This window comes from Denticeps clupeoides, chromosome 5, assembly GCF_900700375.1.
Source record: "Denticeps clupeoides chromosome 5, fDenClu1.1, whole genome shotgun sequence".
NCBI lineage: Eukaryota > Metazoa > Chordata > Actinopteri > Clupeiformes > Denticipitidae > Denticeps > Denticeps clupeoides.
Window position 1 is genome coordinate 16332022 of NC_041711.1, and position 15098 is coordinate 16347119.

At 44.6% G+C, this 15098-nt stretch overlaps 1 protein-coding gene across 1 annotated transcript in view; it reads left to right on the forward strand.

Moving 5' to 3' along the window:
* The window catches only part of ptpn4b (protein tyrosine phosphatase non-receptor type 4b), a 34764-nt gene that overhangs the window by 13576 nt on the left and 6090 nt on the right, over positions 1-15098 (forward strand). The window contains exons 3-15 of the mRNA XM_028979499.1: positions 1325-1432; positions 1702-1744; positions 1852-1930; positions 2155-2199; positions 2514-2566; positions 3230-3350; positions 3741-3828; positions 4085-4173; positions 5585-5648; positions 7302-7474; positions 8325-8393; positions 10299-10433; positions 11466-11621. Of these exons, the coding sequence (XP_028835332.1) occupies positions 1325-1432; positions 1702-1744; positions 1852-1930; positions 2155-2199; positions 2514-2566; positions 3230-3350; positions 3741-3828; positions 4085-4173; positions 5585-5648; positions 7302-7474; positions 8325-8393; positions 10299-10433; positions 11466-11621 (1223 nt within the window). The remainder of the gene's footprint in view (positions 1-1324; positions 1433-1701; positions 1745-1851; positions 1931-2154; positions 2200-2513; positions 2567-3229; positions 3351-3740; positions 3829-4084; positions 4174-5584; positions 5649-7301; positions 7475-8324; positions 8394-10298; positions 10434-11465; positions 11622-15098) is intronic.

Genomic DNA, 15098 nt, shown 5'->3' on the forward strand with positions numbered 1-15098 from the left:
TGGTGACTAAGAGGGAAGTGTGTCTTTTTGGCCTGGACTTCAGAGGCATGTGATCCCGTCTTCAGAGCGCTTCCTTCCCCCTCGGGTTCAAAATACTCCTGTGACCAGCAAGTGCTGCTCCGTTAACTGGATGTGACATCCGCGATTGTTCCCAACATGGAGAACTGGTTGAGTTCGGTCATCTGCTGTGTGGGGTCGGGGCCGCTAGATATTTACCATGGTACCATGGTATCTAGCGGTCATACTTTCTCCACTGTGAGAAGCAGCTGCTTTGAATTTTGACCCACTTCCCTAAATATGTTGCCCTGGGTTGGAGTCAGCGCTGACTGACAGATAAGAAGGAAACGTGAAACACTGACTTGCGACTCCGCATTTCATTTTGCCATTCCGAGTATCGTCATGATTCCAGTGAAGGCCCTCCCCTTGGCCTTTGCGCTTAGTTTGATCCCAGCCAAAGGTGAATTTTTGTTTTTCGTTTGCCTCAGATGTCCGAAGTTTGATTTGGAAGCAGCGCAAGAGCCACATGAGCTCCAAAGTCTGTGGCAATTGTAAAGTAAACACGCAGGGTAAATACCTCCGTAGGTGCGGGTCCTGTGCACAACGCCGCTATTGTTGCTCGGGCGCTTCAACCAGTCGGCTGAACGCGGCCGGCCTGTAGTTGCGTAAGCGCCGTGCTTTTTGACAGGTTTGCGCGTGAGGCGCGCGGTGTCTCTGGCCTGATGGCACGTCACATGACAAACCCCTGAAGGCGTGACCAAGCCTACACCCCCACTCAGCTGTGTGTTTATGCGCGTGTTCTACTGTCCTATTCATTTTCGAGCTGCATTACAGAAGTAACAATCATATTTTCCTTTTGTCTTGACCTCCGTAGGTTATTTCTCAGATAAAAGATCACCTGTGTGGCGTCTTTGTGTTTTTAATCCGCTGTGTTGGAAAGTACGGTCACACACTGCAGACTGAACAGTACTCATTCTGCATCACCTTATTCGCTTTAGTAAATGACCTCGGATGATCTTCCGAATGCGCTGTAATGCGTGAGTCGATGGAAGAAAGATGTCTGACGTGCTTGTGGATAATCCATCATTAAATGTAAATGACCGTATGGAAACCCTGCACCCATCCTGCTTTGTGGAAAAACTCAACTGTAATGATGACCATCAGCAGTAACAGCAAATGAATAACCTGCAATATTACAGACATGTTTACGAATATCTGGATAGAAATTGCAGTTGCTTAGGCTCGTGCTGCCCTACTAAAAAGAGTGACCTTGAATGAAGGGCTGAACACTCTTCTGCCATTGTCTCCTCCTCCTGTGGCGCCGCAGAAGCACGATCAAGGACAGGTCCTGCTGGACGTAGTCTTCAAGCACCTGGAGCTGACTGAGCGGGATTACTTCGGCCTGCAGCTGGCGGACGAGACCTGCGACAGCCAGGTGAGTGTCCGCACCCGCCGCCGGGACATGCAGGGTCCGGGTCCGACTCAGAGCGAAGCACAGAGTGCCAAGATGAACCAAAGTTCAGTTACGATGGCCTGGAAATCACTTAGTTCAAGGTAAAGCTTGAACGTGGTGAGTACGTTGTGCTCTCTGTTCACTGAATTATTCATCCCGGTTGTGTGAAAGGAGGAGTTCTGAGCGAAACGGTGGATTTTGGGGTTTGTTTAGGTCACAGTGCCTCCTCATTGCTTTTTCTTCCCCCCCAGAGGTGGCTGGATCCAAACAAACCTATCAGGAAGCAGTTAAAACGTAAGTTGATCAGGTGCTTGTGTCAGTTTTCAAAGATGCCCTTATTTTATCTCTTTTTGAAAATGTGACATTCATGCCTTTTTTTTTTTTTTTTTTTTTTTTTGCAGGGGGATCTCCACATAATTTGAACTTCAGGGTCAAATTTTTTGTAAGTGACCCCAACAAGCTTCAGGAAGAGTATACAAGGTAATTGCTCCAAAATGATTGTGATTTTCATATCATAAAAGGTGGTGTTGTTCAGTGTTGCTCCATTTTTTTTTTTTTTTTAAACTAAAGCATCCGTGCTCATCGGATCCAGATATAAAGACTGTACCATCTGTCATTTTTGGACATGAAATGTCATTTGGCAGATGTGATTATTGCTAAGTTAATCCATGCTGGTTCTTTGCTTCTCTCTTTCCTCTGGGCAGGTATCTGTATTTTCTGCAGCTGAAGCAGGATATCCTCACTGGCAGGTGAGTGTGGGCGTGGCCCCCTGCTCGCCACCTGATTAAATAACCGCCTCGCACAAGGAGCTTCAGGGTCCAGAAATGTTTTTGGCGCTCTTCTGCCGGCTGTAAATATTTATGCTGGTCCTGCTGGCTCCGCACGTCCTGTATGGCTGCACGGCTCTGATGCTCTCGACCCGGATCATTCATATTCTATAGTCCCAGGAGCTACATTATCCAGCTTAAAGGATCTATGGCGATTGGTTCCGTGCAGAAATATGGTCTAATCTTTTTTTTCTTTTCTTTCCCTTTGTCTCCCCTGTCTACTGTGTGTGTCTCAGACTGCCCTGTCCCCACAACACTGCGGCTCTCCTGGCATCGTACTCCATGCAGTGTAAGTAGAAACTTCAATTCAGTTCTCATTTTCTGTTAATTGTTGGATAATAGTGGTTCTCCAGGGCCTTTAAATGGTTCTCTGAGCTCCGTGGATGTCTGTCGTGGGTTTCATTTTGACTGTATTAATGCTTTTAATCTTCCAGCTGTCTGTGGGTCTTTGTTTTCCGGATTGTCCCCAATACCATTGTTAAGTGTGGTGGGGAGGAGCCAAAAATTTATTTAATTCATGGTGTTTATAATACACACACACACACACACACACACACACACGTATTTAAAAGGGATGTGCTGATAGTCTTCTGAGCGCTATAAAGTGTGTGGCAACTTCAAACCCGTCTTGATTTGTGTATATGGAGTTGTTTTTTCCTCCCTGTCCATTTTAATTTGTTTTCTCTCTTCAGTCTTCGTAGAATTGCAGTGAATGCACAACAGGAAATAATATTGCCTGAATTTTTTTTTTTATCCATTTATGAAGTGTTTCCAAGTTTGTGAGAACTGCTCCTTTTTAGAGATCAGTGGAATAAAGATAAATGCTTCTGTAGTCCCCCACTCTCCTTTAGTCATGAAGGTGACTACTGTACAATGGCCTAAAAGGTTTTACCCTAGTACGAGTGAAATGAACTTTTTGGACTCTTCACTCACTGTCTGCTTTGTGTTCCAGCCGAGCTGGGTGACTACAGCCACTCGGAACATCTGCCTGGTTACCTCTCCGAATACAGTTTCATCCCCACCCCTCCACAGGACTTTGAGAAGGAGATCACCAAACTGCACCAGCAGCACAAGTAAGCAGCCCAACACACACACTTAAATTCAGGATGTTAATATGGTTTGGAGGTGATTGATGAACGCAGCTTCGTTACTTTTTGAGTGTAAAGTAACTTTTAAAAATGCAAAGTATGATTTTTGACTCATCTGTATGCAAGTACCCAGCTGAGGAAAACACAAACCCTCTCTCTCACATGCCCAAACACACACACACACACACACACACACACACACTACTGCAGGGCTTCCATTCATTTGTTGCCTCTCAGACTTCAGAACTGCTCCTCAGAACAAGGCAGTTCATTGTCCGCTGGTTTCTCTGAGTGAGCTGCTGCTCTCTCGTTCTCTCTCTCTCTCTCAGCTCCTTTCATTCCTCCTTTGACTCTTTCATCCTCCTTTGGTTGCAGTGGACTTTCTCCCGCCCAGTCAGAATTCAATTACCTGAACACGGCGCGGACGCTGGAGCTTTATGGAGTGGAACTGCACTGCGCCAGGGTGAGTCTCCCCCTCTGCTCATGACACGAGGGTCATGACTGGTCATTTGCTTCAACTCTTGAGCTTGTGGACCTGTTCCATACACACACAGCAACTTAATACAAGGATACATCTAAGCATTTTAATTAATTGACCTGCAGCGGTGGTTCAGCTCTGGTCATATTTTGGACCTGTTTCCATTGTTTGGTTTTTGTTGTTGTTGTATAAAACATCCTGTCATCTCACTGTAGTCATCCCTTTTATCTCTGCACTCCAGGATCAGAGCAGCACTGATATTTTAATTGGGGTGATGTCATCTGGTATATCCATTTACAAGAACAGGGTACGAATCAACTTCTTTCCATGGTGAGTGAGCGCTGCAATTTCAGTCACCCAAGTTCCCACAGGAGGCCGCGAGGATGCAGATCACGATTCCTTTCCTGTGTGAACCAGCATTACTAATGTAAAGCTCGTGCTCTGACTGCTGCACCAGTGAGCCTGGCGACTGGCGTGGCATCAGGTTGCATGTTTGCCACCATGGAGACTGGCTGGGGTGACTGTTCACTCCCATCAGTACACTATTGAGGTCCCGCCAACTTTACTGTAATGAGCTGGTTCAACTCTGAAACTCTGTTTCCATAGTGACCTCTTTTCTAATATCATTGGCAGAGACACTCCTGGTGTGAATATTTTGGTTGAGACTGTTTAGGTTATTATTAAATGCATTGTGCAATACGTGCTCTTTTGACACAGTAACATGTTTCGTGCTTTGAAATTTTTCCCAAACCACACTGAGCAACCAGCCCTCAACCAGCTCAAAATTACCCTTGAGAGACCCATGCATGCACAGTTCGGGGAAATGACTTTTCCAGGAGTACAGTGGCATCCAGTTTTTATTCTGACAAATTACGGCACTGCCAGGGTCAGGGGCCGGTCACATGCTCACCATCATAGCGCCACAGAGTGTTGACATGTAGATGGAGTTGACGCTAACACGACCAACTGCCGCAGCAGTTTGATGGTGAATCTTTAATCCTGTTTGGATCAGTTGAACCCCCACCGAGCTGAGATGGAAGCCCGAATGAAATATTGATTCCTAACAAGCCAGGACCTCTTCCAGAGAGAAGTGCTGGGAAAATGTCACCAATCGCTCGCTAAAGCACTCCAGTGAAAACATGCAAACTTCTTGGCTTCCCGTGTTTGGAGCTCTGAGTGTTTTTTTTTTTTTTTTTTTTATGAAATTCTCAAAAGAGCCGTGGACACGTTCCTCCAGCTGATTTGACTGGGATTAGTGTTTTAACCCATAAAGCCATAGCCTAGTTATAAACTGGCTTGTTCATCCAGTTGTGTTCGGGGTATACATTTACAGTGATTTTATGAAAGTAGTGGATGGACCATTGATAAATATATGTAAACATTGAGGGTCTAATATCGTGTTTTTATGCCATGTATAAATATGGCATTTTCTGCCTGTGTTTATGATAGCAATTAAGTGGTAGTAGCCCAATGGATAACATACTCGCCTATGAACCAGAAGACCCAGGTTCAAACCCCACTTAATGCCATTGTGTCCCCTAGTCTCCCCTAATGTCTCCATGGGAACTGTCCCTGTAGCTACTGATTGTAAGTCACGTTGGTAAAATGTAAATTACCATTAACCCAGTAGGCCAGTTGACGTTTAAACATGGAACTTCAAGTCATTGTACAGTCATTTGTATCACAATTTTTCTTTGTAACAGAGAACATTGTGAAATTGTTGTTTTCTTTTCTCCTGCAGGTTGAAGATTGTAAAAATATCTTTTAAATGTAAACAGTTTTTTATTCAGCTGAGAAGAGAATTGGTGAGTGCTTATTGTTGTGTACAAAACTGTTACTGGAATGTTGTATGTTCATGACCTATACACTTAATGCACGATTTCCCATAAATCAGACAGGAGACACCCAGTTAATTATAGAGCTTGATGTGTATGTGTTTGCTGTGGTTTGAATCAGGATTACAGAACACACACTTACTAGGGCCTGGAATATTCCGGAAGAGCGCTGTTTGTGTCGTGGCATGGTGCTGAGCAGATTATTTGTATTAATAACTCCTCGTGTGCGTGACATGCTGCAGCTCGCCTGATTTTTATCTGAAGTGCTGCACGTAATTACCTCCCTGCTGTTGCACACCTCCGAACTGCACGTTCAGGGTATTAATTATGGAAAATCGATGATGCACTCTCTTTGTGTGTGTGTTCCAGTCAGGGTGTTTTCTCAAACAAACACAAACCTGAGGGGAGAAAAAACCATTTTAGTTTGGAAATCGGAATTCAGCTGTCTCATGTGAAAGGAAGGGAAGACAGCCCTGTTAATTATGTAGAAGGGACTTTGAAAGCCGTTATACTGAAAGAAGGATGCTGTTGTTCCGTGATCCATAATTCATAGCCAACTGGCGCGGTTTGGTGTAAACTGGGCCTGCTGAGTAAGAGGAATTACTGAGGGTAGTCTGCGAGGAGGACTGGGATTGTAGGGTGTCTGGGCCCAAAGTTTGATGGGGAATGCTCCAGACTCCTGCCAACCACAGCTGGTAAAGGTCTGTGTAGAGGATTAATGGATGCAGTGGAAGAGCATCTTCATTTGGTGCCTACAAATGTTTGGTGAGGCTCGATCAGATGAAAAGTTTGTAATATCTATTTTGACGTCAGTGATAAGGTCGCATGATTTTGAAATGACCTTGAAAGCCTTTTAAACGTGCTAGGATGCTGTCATTCATTTTGTTGGTCAAGACATTTCTCCATGCGAAGAGGTACCATAGGTTTTTATATATTATAGTGTATTATAGTGTATTCTCCAGCTACTGTTCTGTAGGTAAAGGTATGCTCATTCAGTGTAGACATCTGGCTTTAGGTGCTGGAAGACTGTATTTTGTTCATATATATATATAAATACACTGTACAGACAAGTATGGCTTGTCTTTAAATCAGAGGTCACCATCCCTGTTAATAAACTGTCCTTTAATGCACCTGATTAAACTGCTTGTTACCACCCTGTTCTGTCCTTCCGGACCAGCTTTGAAACCCCTGCTCTATATGATTCTTCAGATGCCTCCTAATACTTTACACACATTCGACTATACAGTATTCAATAGAGAGAGATTTTTTGTGATTCGTGTCTGTGACAATAACCTAAAAGAAACCCATTTGAAGGTCAAGTGACTTAATATTTTGCCATTATTTAGTCCATGGAAGAGTATGGACATATGCCTTTTGTCAGTTTTCATTGAGGGACATGTATGACCTTTTCTCCAGTGGAGATTAGCCACAGGCCACAGCACTCGGCCAGTGGACAGTGACTGGTAATCCAGGAACCACACTGTGAGAGTGCGTGTCCCCAAACCCCTGTGACGGATACCCCCCCTGCTGCTGCAGCAAAGCCTGCATGTGCTGAGGTCACCAGTCACCTTCTTTTCACCTTCTTCCTTTTTCTCCCCCTCACGCTTTGTGGCGCCCAATCAGAGTGAGAGTCGGGAGACGCTGCTGGGCTTTAACATGGTGAACTACCGAGCCTGCAAGAACCTGTGGAAGGCCTGCGTGGAGCACCACACCTTCTTCCGCCTGGACCGGCCCGTGCCACCACAGAAGAACTTCTTTGCACATTACTTCACCCTGGGTTCCAAGTTCCGGTACTGGTGAGTTTGGAAATTGCTCGATTTTGCTTAGAAGAGGTGGAGAAATTTGCCTCCTCTGGGGACTGAATGAAATGTGTTTGTTTTGAAATTAGCATCTGAATGTTCAGCGCTCTGCAGATCCGGCCGTGTCTTTCGGTGCTCTGTGAACCGATTCTGTCGGCGGGCGTGCAGCGCCACTGCTGAAGTGTGGGCTGTGTTGCATAACAAACCCATATGTTCAAGATGTGGTTACACAATCATCGTTTATTCGGAACCCACCAAGCACACGTCTCGCCATGCGTGTCCCTGCATATGACTGGCTAATGAGGTTTAGGAATTAAGATGAGAGGGGGAAAAAAAAAATGCTCCAGTGGCCCACGGGTGTGTCTCTTTTAACACTGGGCTTTTCAAAGTGAGATAATTCTCATATTTCCGCTGCTTGCATTCACTAAGATGTCTAATTTTGTGCTTCAGGCTGAAACAGGCCCTTTTTATTATTAAATAGTACATTTAATAACTGTTTTTTCAGAGAAACTTCATGTTAAAAGGATGATAATATTATTTTATGCTAAAAAACTTTGAAATGTGGTGCGTTTGTAGGCCTGTTTTGGTTTGTTTTAGGTTGACTGGTTCTCAAATGTCCAAAATATGAACATGTACAATCTTAGAAGAAACTGGGTATAACTTAATCTTGTCCTGTGCTGTCCACTTGTTTAACTTTATAATGCACTGTAATTGGATACAAGCATATCAATAATGTATCACTAGAGGGATTATCACAATAAATTATCGTATTGATTTATTGTCCCATCCCTCCTAATAAAAAGGTGAGAGAAGTATCTTCGTTCACATGGCATCTTATGTCTTGCAGCGGGAGAACTGAAGTGCAGTCAGTCCAGTATGGGAAGGAGAAAGCCATTAAGGACCGCATATTTGCCAGGTAAATACACACTGGAGGCCAACAGGCAGCATCTTGAAATGGTCATTGTGAAAGGCGGCTGCTTTACTTGAAAATATGTCCTCTATACATTTTTCTAAACGTTACCATCATACTTCTCGAACTGATAAAGGGCATGTTGTGATTCAAGAACATTTTGGTTCCCATCCCATCAGCCCTTTTATTTTATCATTTGCATTTTCATTCAAACGGAGAAATACCTATCCATCCCTCACAGGCTTTTCTACATTTAAAATAAAGCCCTATGAAGGCTGATTAAATAATATTTTATGACATTTAGATTTGGGTGGGAGGACCGAGGGACATGACCAAAAGATATGAGCGAGTGTGGCTGATGTTTGCTTACGTCAGTCACAGTCTGAGGTAAAATTCATTGTTTCGTTTCACTATGTACTGTAAATGACAACGCTCAACTTGAACTGCAGGTGTCCTTTAATGTAAAAAAAAAAATATTTGTGTTGATGTAATTGTAAGATTTCTTATGATGTTAAAATGTTAATCGTGTGCAGAACATTATGTATGTGGTGTGATTGTCTTTGTTAAATGTAATATTGCCAGCAATACTTTGATTTTGGTTTAGATATATAGATACTTTATTGATCCCAAAGGGAATTTGAAGTGTCATTCAGTTCATCTGGACTATGTTCAGTTTCCCATAATTTACCAGAACCATGTCCCATAAAAGTAGGCTAATGAACCCTTGCTATGGGTCTGGGGGTGTGTGTGTGTGTGTTCTCAGTGCTCTTGAACACACGTAGCAAGCCCTGCACAAGTGATGCTGTGGTAGGTCTTTCTCAGAAAGACACCCAGGAAATGTGCTGCGCCCTGAGAGGGGCTGTGGGCTTTTAACCCAGCTCTCTCTCTCTCTCATATATATATATATCACACACACACACACACACACACACACAAATTAACACTCGTACAATTAGGTGAACACAGATGCTGGCTGCCACCATAAAGCCAGACTTGAGCTCCATCTTGTTAGTTATTTTAATTATTTATTCATTTCCACAACATGCATCAACAAGGAGTGGCTGCTCTGCGTAATTTTTTTCTGGGTTTGTTCACTAGTCTGACTGCTGTGTCTTTCTGGGTTAGTTTGAGGTGTTATTCGCTGCATCCTCATCATGTTCGAGAGAAGTGCAATTCTCTGCCACAGTGGTTACAGTGGAAATAGTCTTGCCCTCATTAAACCAAAGCCTTTTCTGATGATGAGGGCCCGTCCTGTCACCAGAGCGCCTGCTGTCATGACCAGAGAGACGTTCGCGTTGCTACATGTTGATGTTGTCTGCCCGCCCGTCCTCTCCGCCTTCATAATTTAACATCTTCAGCCGCTTCGCTTTTCTTCTCAGCGTATCATTGTGGTTTTTGAAGTCTGGGTGCACGTGACTCCTCACTCGTCTCTAGTGCTGTCATGTCGACTTGCTGACAACAGCATGATTGACATCGGTGATGTTTGGAGGGCTGGTTTTATTTAGTTGAGCTTCAGCTCAGTTTAAATCGGTGGTCAGGAGATAAGAAGTTTTTAGCTCTTTTATTAATCTTTTATAAGGTCTGCCTTTCAGAACTTTTGCTCCAGTTGGTAGGGAGAGGGGGAAGACCCCTCTTTTTAAAGAACAGCCATTGTGGTTCTCCAGCTTGTCCAGTGTGTTTCGGCATTTGAGTTTGGCTCAGAAAATCATTTAAATGTCATGGATCTATTCTGAGATGGCAGCGATACCACAAAACTGTCAACTGAGGTCGTCCGAGTGACCAGCACCAGAACTATATTTAATAACGTTCGGGAGAGATGTGTCGTGCCATCCCAGCTATGGCCTGTGTGTCTTTGATTGTCATTTGTGTATTTCATTTTAATAGCTTTTCTGGTGCTGGCCTCTCTTACAGGTCTCCCAGTAAGCCCCTGGTGAGGAAGCTGTTGACCAGGATGGACTGGGAGTCAGTCAGCAGGAACTCCCTCTCCGACGACCGCCTAGAGACACAGAGCCTGCCAACACGCTCGCCGCCAGGCACACCCAACCAGTGAGTGCTTTTCCGATGTTTAACCCCCCACAAATACTTTTAAATATATTTCTCAGGCGGCACATGGTGCTCTGCATTTAACCCATCACCCTTACTGAGCAGCGGGCAGCCTTGAAAGGCGCTCGGAGAGCAGTGTGTGGGGACGGTACTTTGTCCAAGGGGACCTCAGTGGCACCTTGGTGGCTCGGGATTTGAACCCGTAGCCCTTCGGTTTCACGTCCACTTCCTCACCCTCTAGGCCACCACTGGCACCTTATGTAGGACACATGGATTAAAGTTTTGTATTGAGACACGGCGCTGCGCTCTGAATACCAGCGTTTTTTTATGGGATGCACCTGAAGAGCGTCTTTCACTGTATCCAGCAGAGCGGACAGAAGCGAGCAAAGCAGAGAGTTTCCCTCCATAAGCCTCCGCAGACACCACAGTCAAAGTTGAATATGGTTGAACTCTGACCTCTGCCATAACGCACAACCATTAGAGTCCAAGAATTAAAGCAGGTTAACCACGCCTACTTTTTGAGCCCATGACACAAACATTTGGTTAAAAAAAAAAATCTTTAAAACAGATGTTTTATTTTTCTTATATATTTTTTGTGTTTTGCATTGTTCGACATGGTATCAGGAAACTGAGGGTGCAGGACGCTCTAATATAATACAGATCACTCTCTCACTCACTCATTTTGCGTAACCATTTAATCCACATTTGGGTTGCAGGTGCCTGGGCCAGTCTTGAGTAAGGTAGCATAGCAAACCTCTGAATTCTCCACCAAGAATTCTGCTCGGCCTTGCAATTTTCTCCAAGTGCTGCAATTGTCATAAACGTGAAGCCCAATTACAATGAGGCCATAGATCATGCAGCGGGATCTCTAGTGTTACTTCTCATGCTTACTGTATTTGTAGAAATAAATAGATACAAACCAAAAAGGCCCAGCTTGCTAGTTACCTGCGTCATCTACGGGACAAACTACCCACCTTTCACACCAAAGGTGAATTTGCTAATGGACTGTGACAAATTTCCATGTTTACCTCACAGGAACTCCATGTTTGCACAAGATGGCACGCGTGTGCGGCCGTCCTCTGTCGGGCACCTGGTGGATCACGTCGTCCGCACCTCGCCAAGCCAGGTTTTCAACAACCACAAGTCCGCCTCCTCCACCCAGGCCAACAGCATCAGCCTGGACTCCAGTCCGTAAGTGACCCCACCTCTTCATCCCCAGCATTCCACTCTGTATCAGCTCCAGAGTTCAATTCAAGCAGTACAGCATTGATTTTGTTTTAAAAGAGGCACACAGAGGTCATTAGTGGGAGAGAGTTAAGCCATATTCTTCATAACTAAGCCTTTTCTGATCTCTCTCACTCACTCACTAGCACTGCTGTTGTATTACATGTTATTTCCTCATATTTAGTTGCATTAGGGCTAAACTTCTCAGGAAATAGATTGTATTTTGGAAACTCTCCTATATTTTCTTTTTTTACTGCTGAAGTTACTACAATGACTTCAAATTGTTTGCAGATACTTTTGGTCTGCAGTCGTAGGCACTTCTGAATTATCTCTCCAGCCATGAGAGAAAAGCATATGCATCCGCCCTGGTCGTGCTAGACTGGATTAAAGGCTGCGGAGACGGCGGCGGCCTCAGAGCTCAGTGCTGTGGGGAAGCAGACCCTGTAAATGGGCCCGTAAAATGTGATTACAGCCAAGACCGTGCACCACACAACGCCTTCACTCACGCTGGCGGAGTCCTCTGTCGCGTCAGCAGCCGGCCTCACAGCTATAAACCCCACAGACGTCTACCGGGCGTCTGTCTGCTTGTGTGTCCCATATGTGCTTTTTATGTTATTTATTCAAAATGTAGATTTTGTACATTTTTTTTTAGTTAAAGGCCTGTCCCGACGCACCTTGAAATGACCAGTGGCCTCCTGTCTAATACTCAACTGTTTGTTCCCTTTTCTGACCCACACCAGCTGCTGCTGGGAGCTAAAAATGTCCGGCCAGGGAGAGGCACGTTAAAAACACACGGCAGCTGGACTTGTTTAGGGCCTTGTGTGTGTTGGGTCAGCAGTTCTACTCCTGTCAGCGGTGCGGCCGAGACTTTCCTCGCCTGCCGAAGACAAAACATCTCCGTCATTCACTCTTCCATTGTTTTCTGTAACTTTTCTATTCTTTGTGTCGGCCCCACCCCTAATTATCCCCCCCCCCTTGGTTTTTCAGCCATTTGTTTTTATTATGTAAATGGCTGTGAGGTTGGGGCTGTGGAGCGTCGCCCGCAGACTACAAAACGGACGCTTTCATGGCCGTCACCGAGGCATACCTAATGAAGGCTGAAGTTGGCAGAGCCGGCACTCAGACCGGGCCTGCAGGCGCACACAATGCCTGGCGCTTAACGCGCGCTGCTTGTTATGCTAATGCACTACAGCGGGACACACCACCAGAGATCTTACCCGCTGCAGCGGCGCGATCCACCACCACCACCACCGCCCATCTTTTTTTTTTTTTTTTTTTCTTCCGTCCACCCCCTCGCGGGCTGTACCATTGTGCATGCAGCAGAGCTGAATGCTGCCCAGTTCTGTTGCCATGGGCTCTTTGTTTGCACCATGGATGGTGATTTTTACATTTACCGCACTTATTCAGACTTCCTGTGCAGCTCTTGTGAAGATCACGTTCATATGGTTTACTGAGGTAAAGCTTACCTAGTTCAATATTTGGAGTGATCAAGGTGTTTCATTTGGGCGTTAATCTAGTCAGAAATCCACACGAACTCATACACACAGTGACAGTTTTCTCTGCTTCATCTACCTGAAATGAGTGTGAATGGAATGCCTGCAACTGATTAGTTTTGTGTCTTTTCTCTGACTGTTGTCTAAAGGATGTATTTATCCTTTAGAGGTTGACACACACACATATCTATATATATGTATGTATTCAGACACTCTCAGTTTTCACCATTCCATGGAAAAACACTTAATCCCAAAAAAACATTTCCACTGAATTTCAGCCCTGGGCAGCCATGACAGGCGCCCTGGGAGCAGTATGTGGGGACGGTCCTTTTGCTCAGTGGCACCTTGGTGGCTCGGGATTTGAACCGGCAAACTTCTGATTATGGGGCTGTTTCCTTAACCACTAGGCCAGCACTGCCCCTGTTGACAAGCACAACGCTGGAGACCATTCTGTCATGCTGGTTGAGCTAGAATAGCAGACTGGAAGCTTTAAAAGGAGGGTGATGTTTGAAATCATTGTTCTTCCTCTGTTAACCATGGTTACCTACAAGGAAATCCATGAGTGATCATTGCATTGCATAAAAATGGCTTTGCAAGCAAGGATATTGCTGCTAAGATTACACCTAAACCAACCATTTATCAGTTCATCAAAAACTTAAAGGAGAGACGTTAAATTGTTTTGAAGAAGGCCCAAGAAAAGATGATTCAGTTGCAGGATCAGAGTGCCGCCAGTGCAGAGTTTGTTCAGGAACGGCAACACGCAGGTGTGAGGCAAAGACTTTTGGAGGAATGTCTGGTGTCAAGAAGGGCAGCAAAGAAGCCACTTCTCTCCAAGAAAAGCATCAAGGACGGACTGATATTCTGCAAAAAGTACCAGGAATTGGACTGCTGAGGACTGGGGCAAAGTCATTTTCTCTGAGGAAAAATGATTGTCTGAAGAAGAAAAGGTTTGCTCACTCACAATCTTACCGAAGAACACAGCCATGAATAAAGAATGGTACCAAAACATTCTCCCAACAATCCAAGAACAGTTTGGTTAAAAAAAAAAAACAATACCTTTTCCAGCATGATGGAGCACTGTGCCATAAGGCCAAAGCGAGAACGAAGTGGCTCCCCAGACCTTAATCAAGGTATGTGAGTGGACAAAAAAAAAAAGCCCCCATAAATTCTGACAAACTCCAAGCACTGATTATGAAGGAATGGGTCGCCATCAGTCAGGACTTGGCCCAGAAGTTGATTGACAGCACGTCAGGACGAATGGCAGAGGTCTTGGGGGAAAAAGGGCCAACACTCCAAAAATTGACGCCTTGCATAAACTTGATGGAATTCTCATTAAAAGCCAAAAATATCTAAAAACACAGAAGTGGCAAACTTTGTGAAAACCAGTATTTGTGTCATTCTCAAAACTTTTGGCCATGAATGTACACACACAAGCTCTGTTCTTCTTTGGCAGAATTTTTTTTTTTTAATCTATAGTTAGCCATCTGTGTTTATCTCTCTCTCTCTCACTCACTCATTCTCTGTATGGTGTATTGTGCAGGATGCGCTCATGCATGAGATTCTTTCTGATGTTTTGTGATGAGGGCCGTGTTTGTGCTCATCCTTCCAGTCACATTATGTTTGGAACGTTCCTGCTAAGTATGTTCACACCAGAGTCAGGGGTCTGATAAAAGCAGGTAGACTCTCACTGATTCCATTAAGATGTGATCTGAGTTGAGTTTCTCTTCTGCCGCCAATTATTTTGGAAACAGGGACAGATCAGGGCTCTGGTCGTACGTGTCCACCCTATCGTGCAGCATTACAGCACACTGTGTCGTTTTTGTTCTATATGGTCTACTCTTCATTACATTACATTGTGTTTTATTGTATTGTACCGTATTGTATGAATAATTAGTGCAACATATTCATCTGAGAGCTCGTTCTGTGCTTTCCTGGCTATGGTCAGAATTGA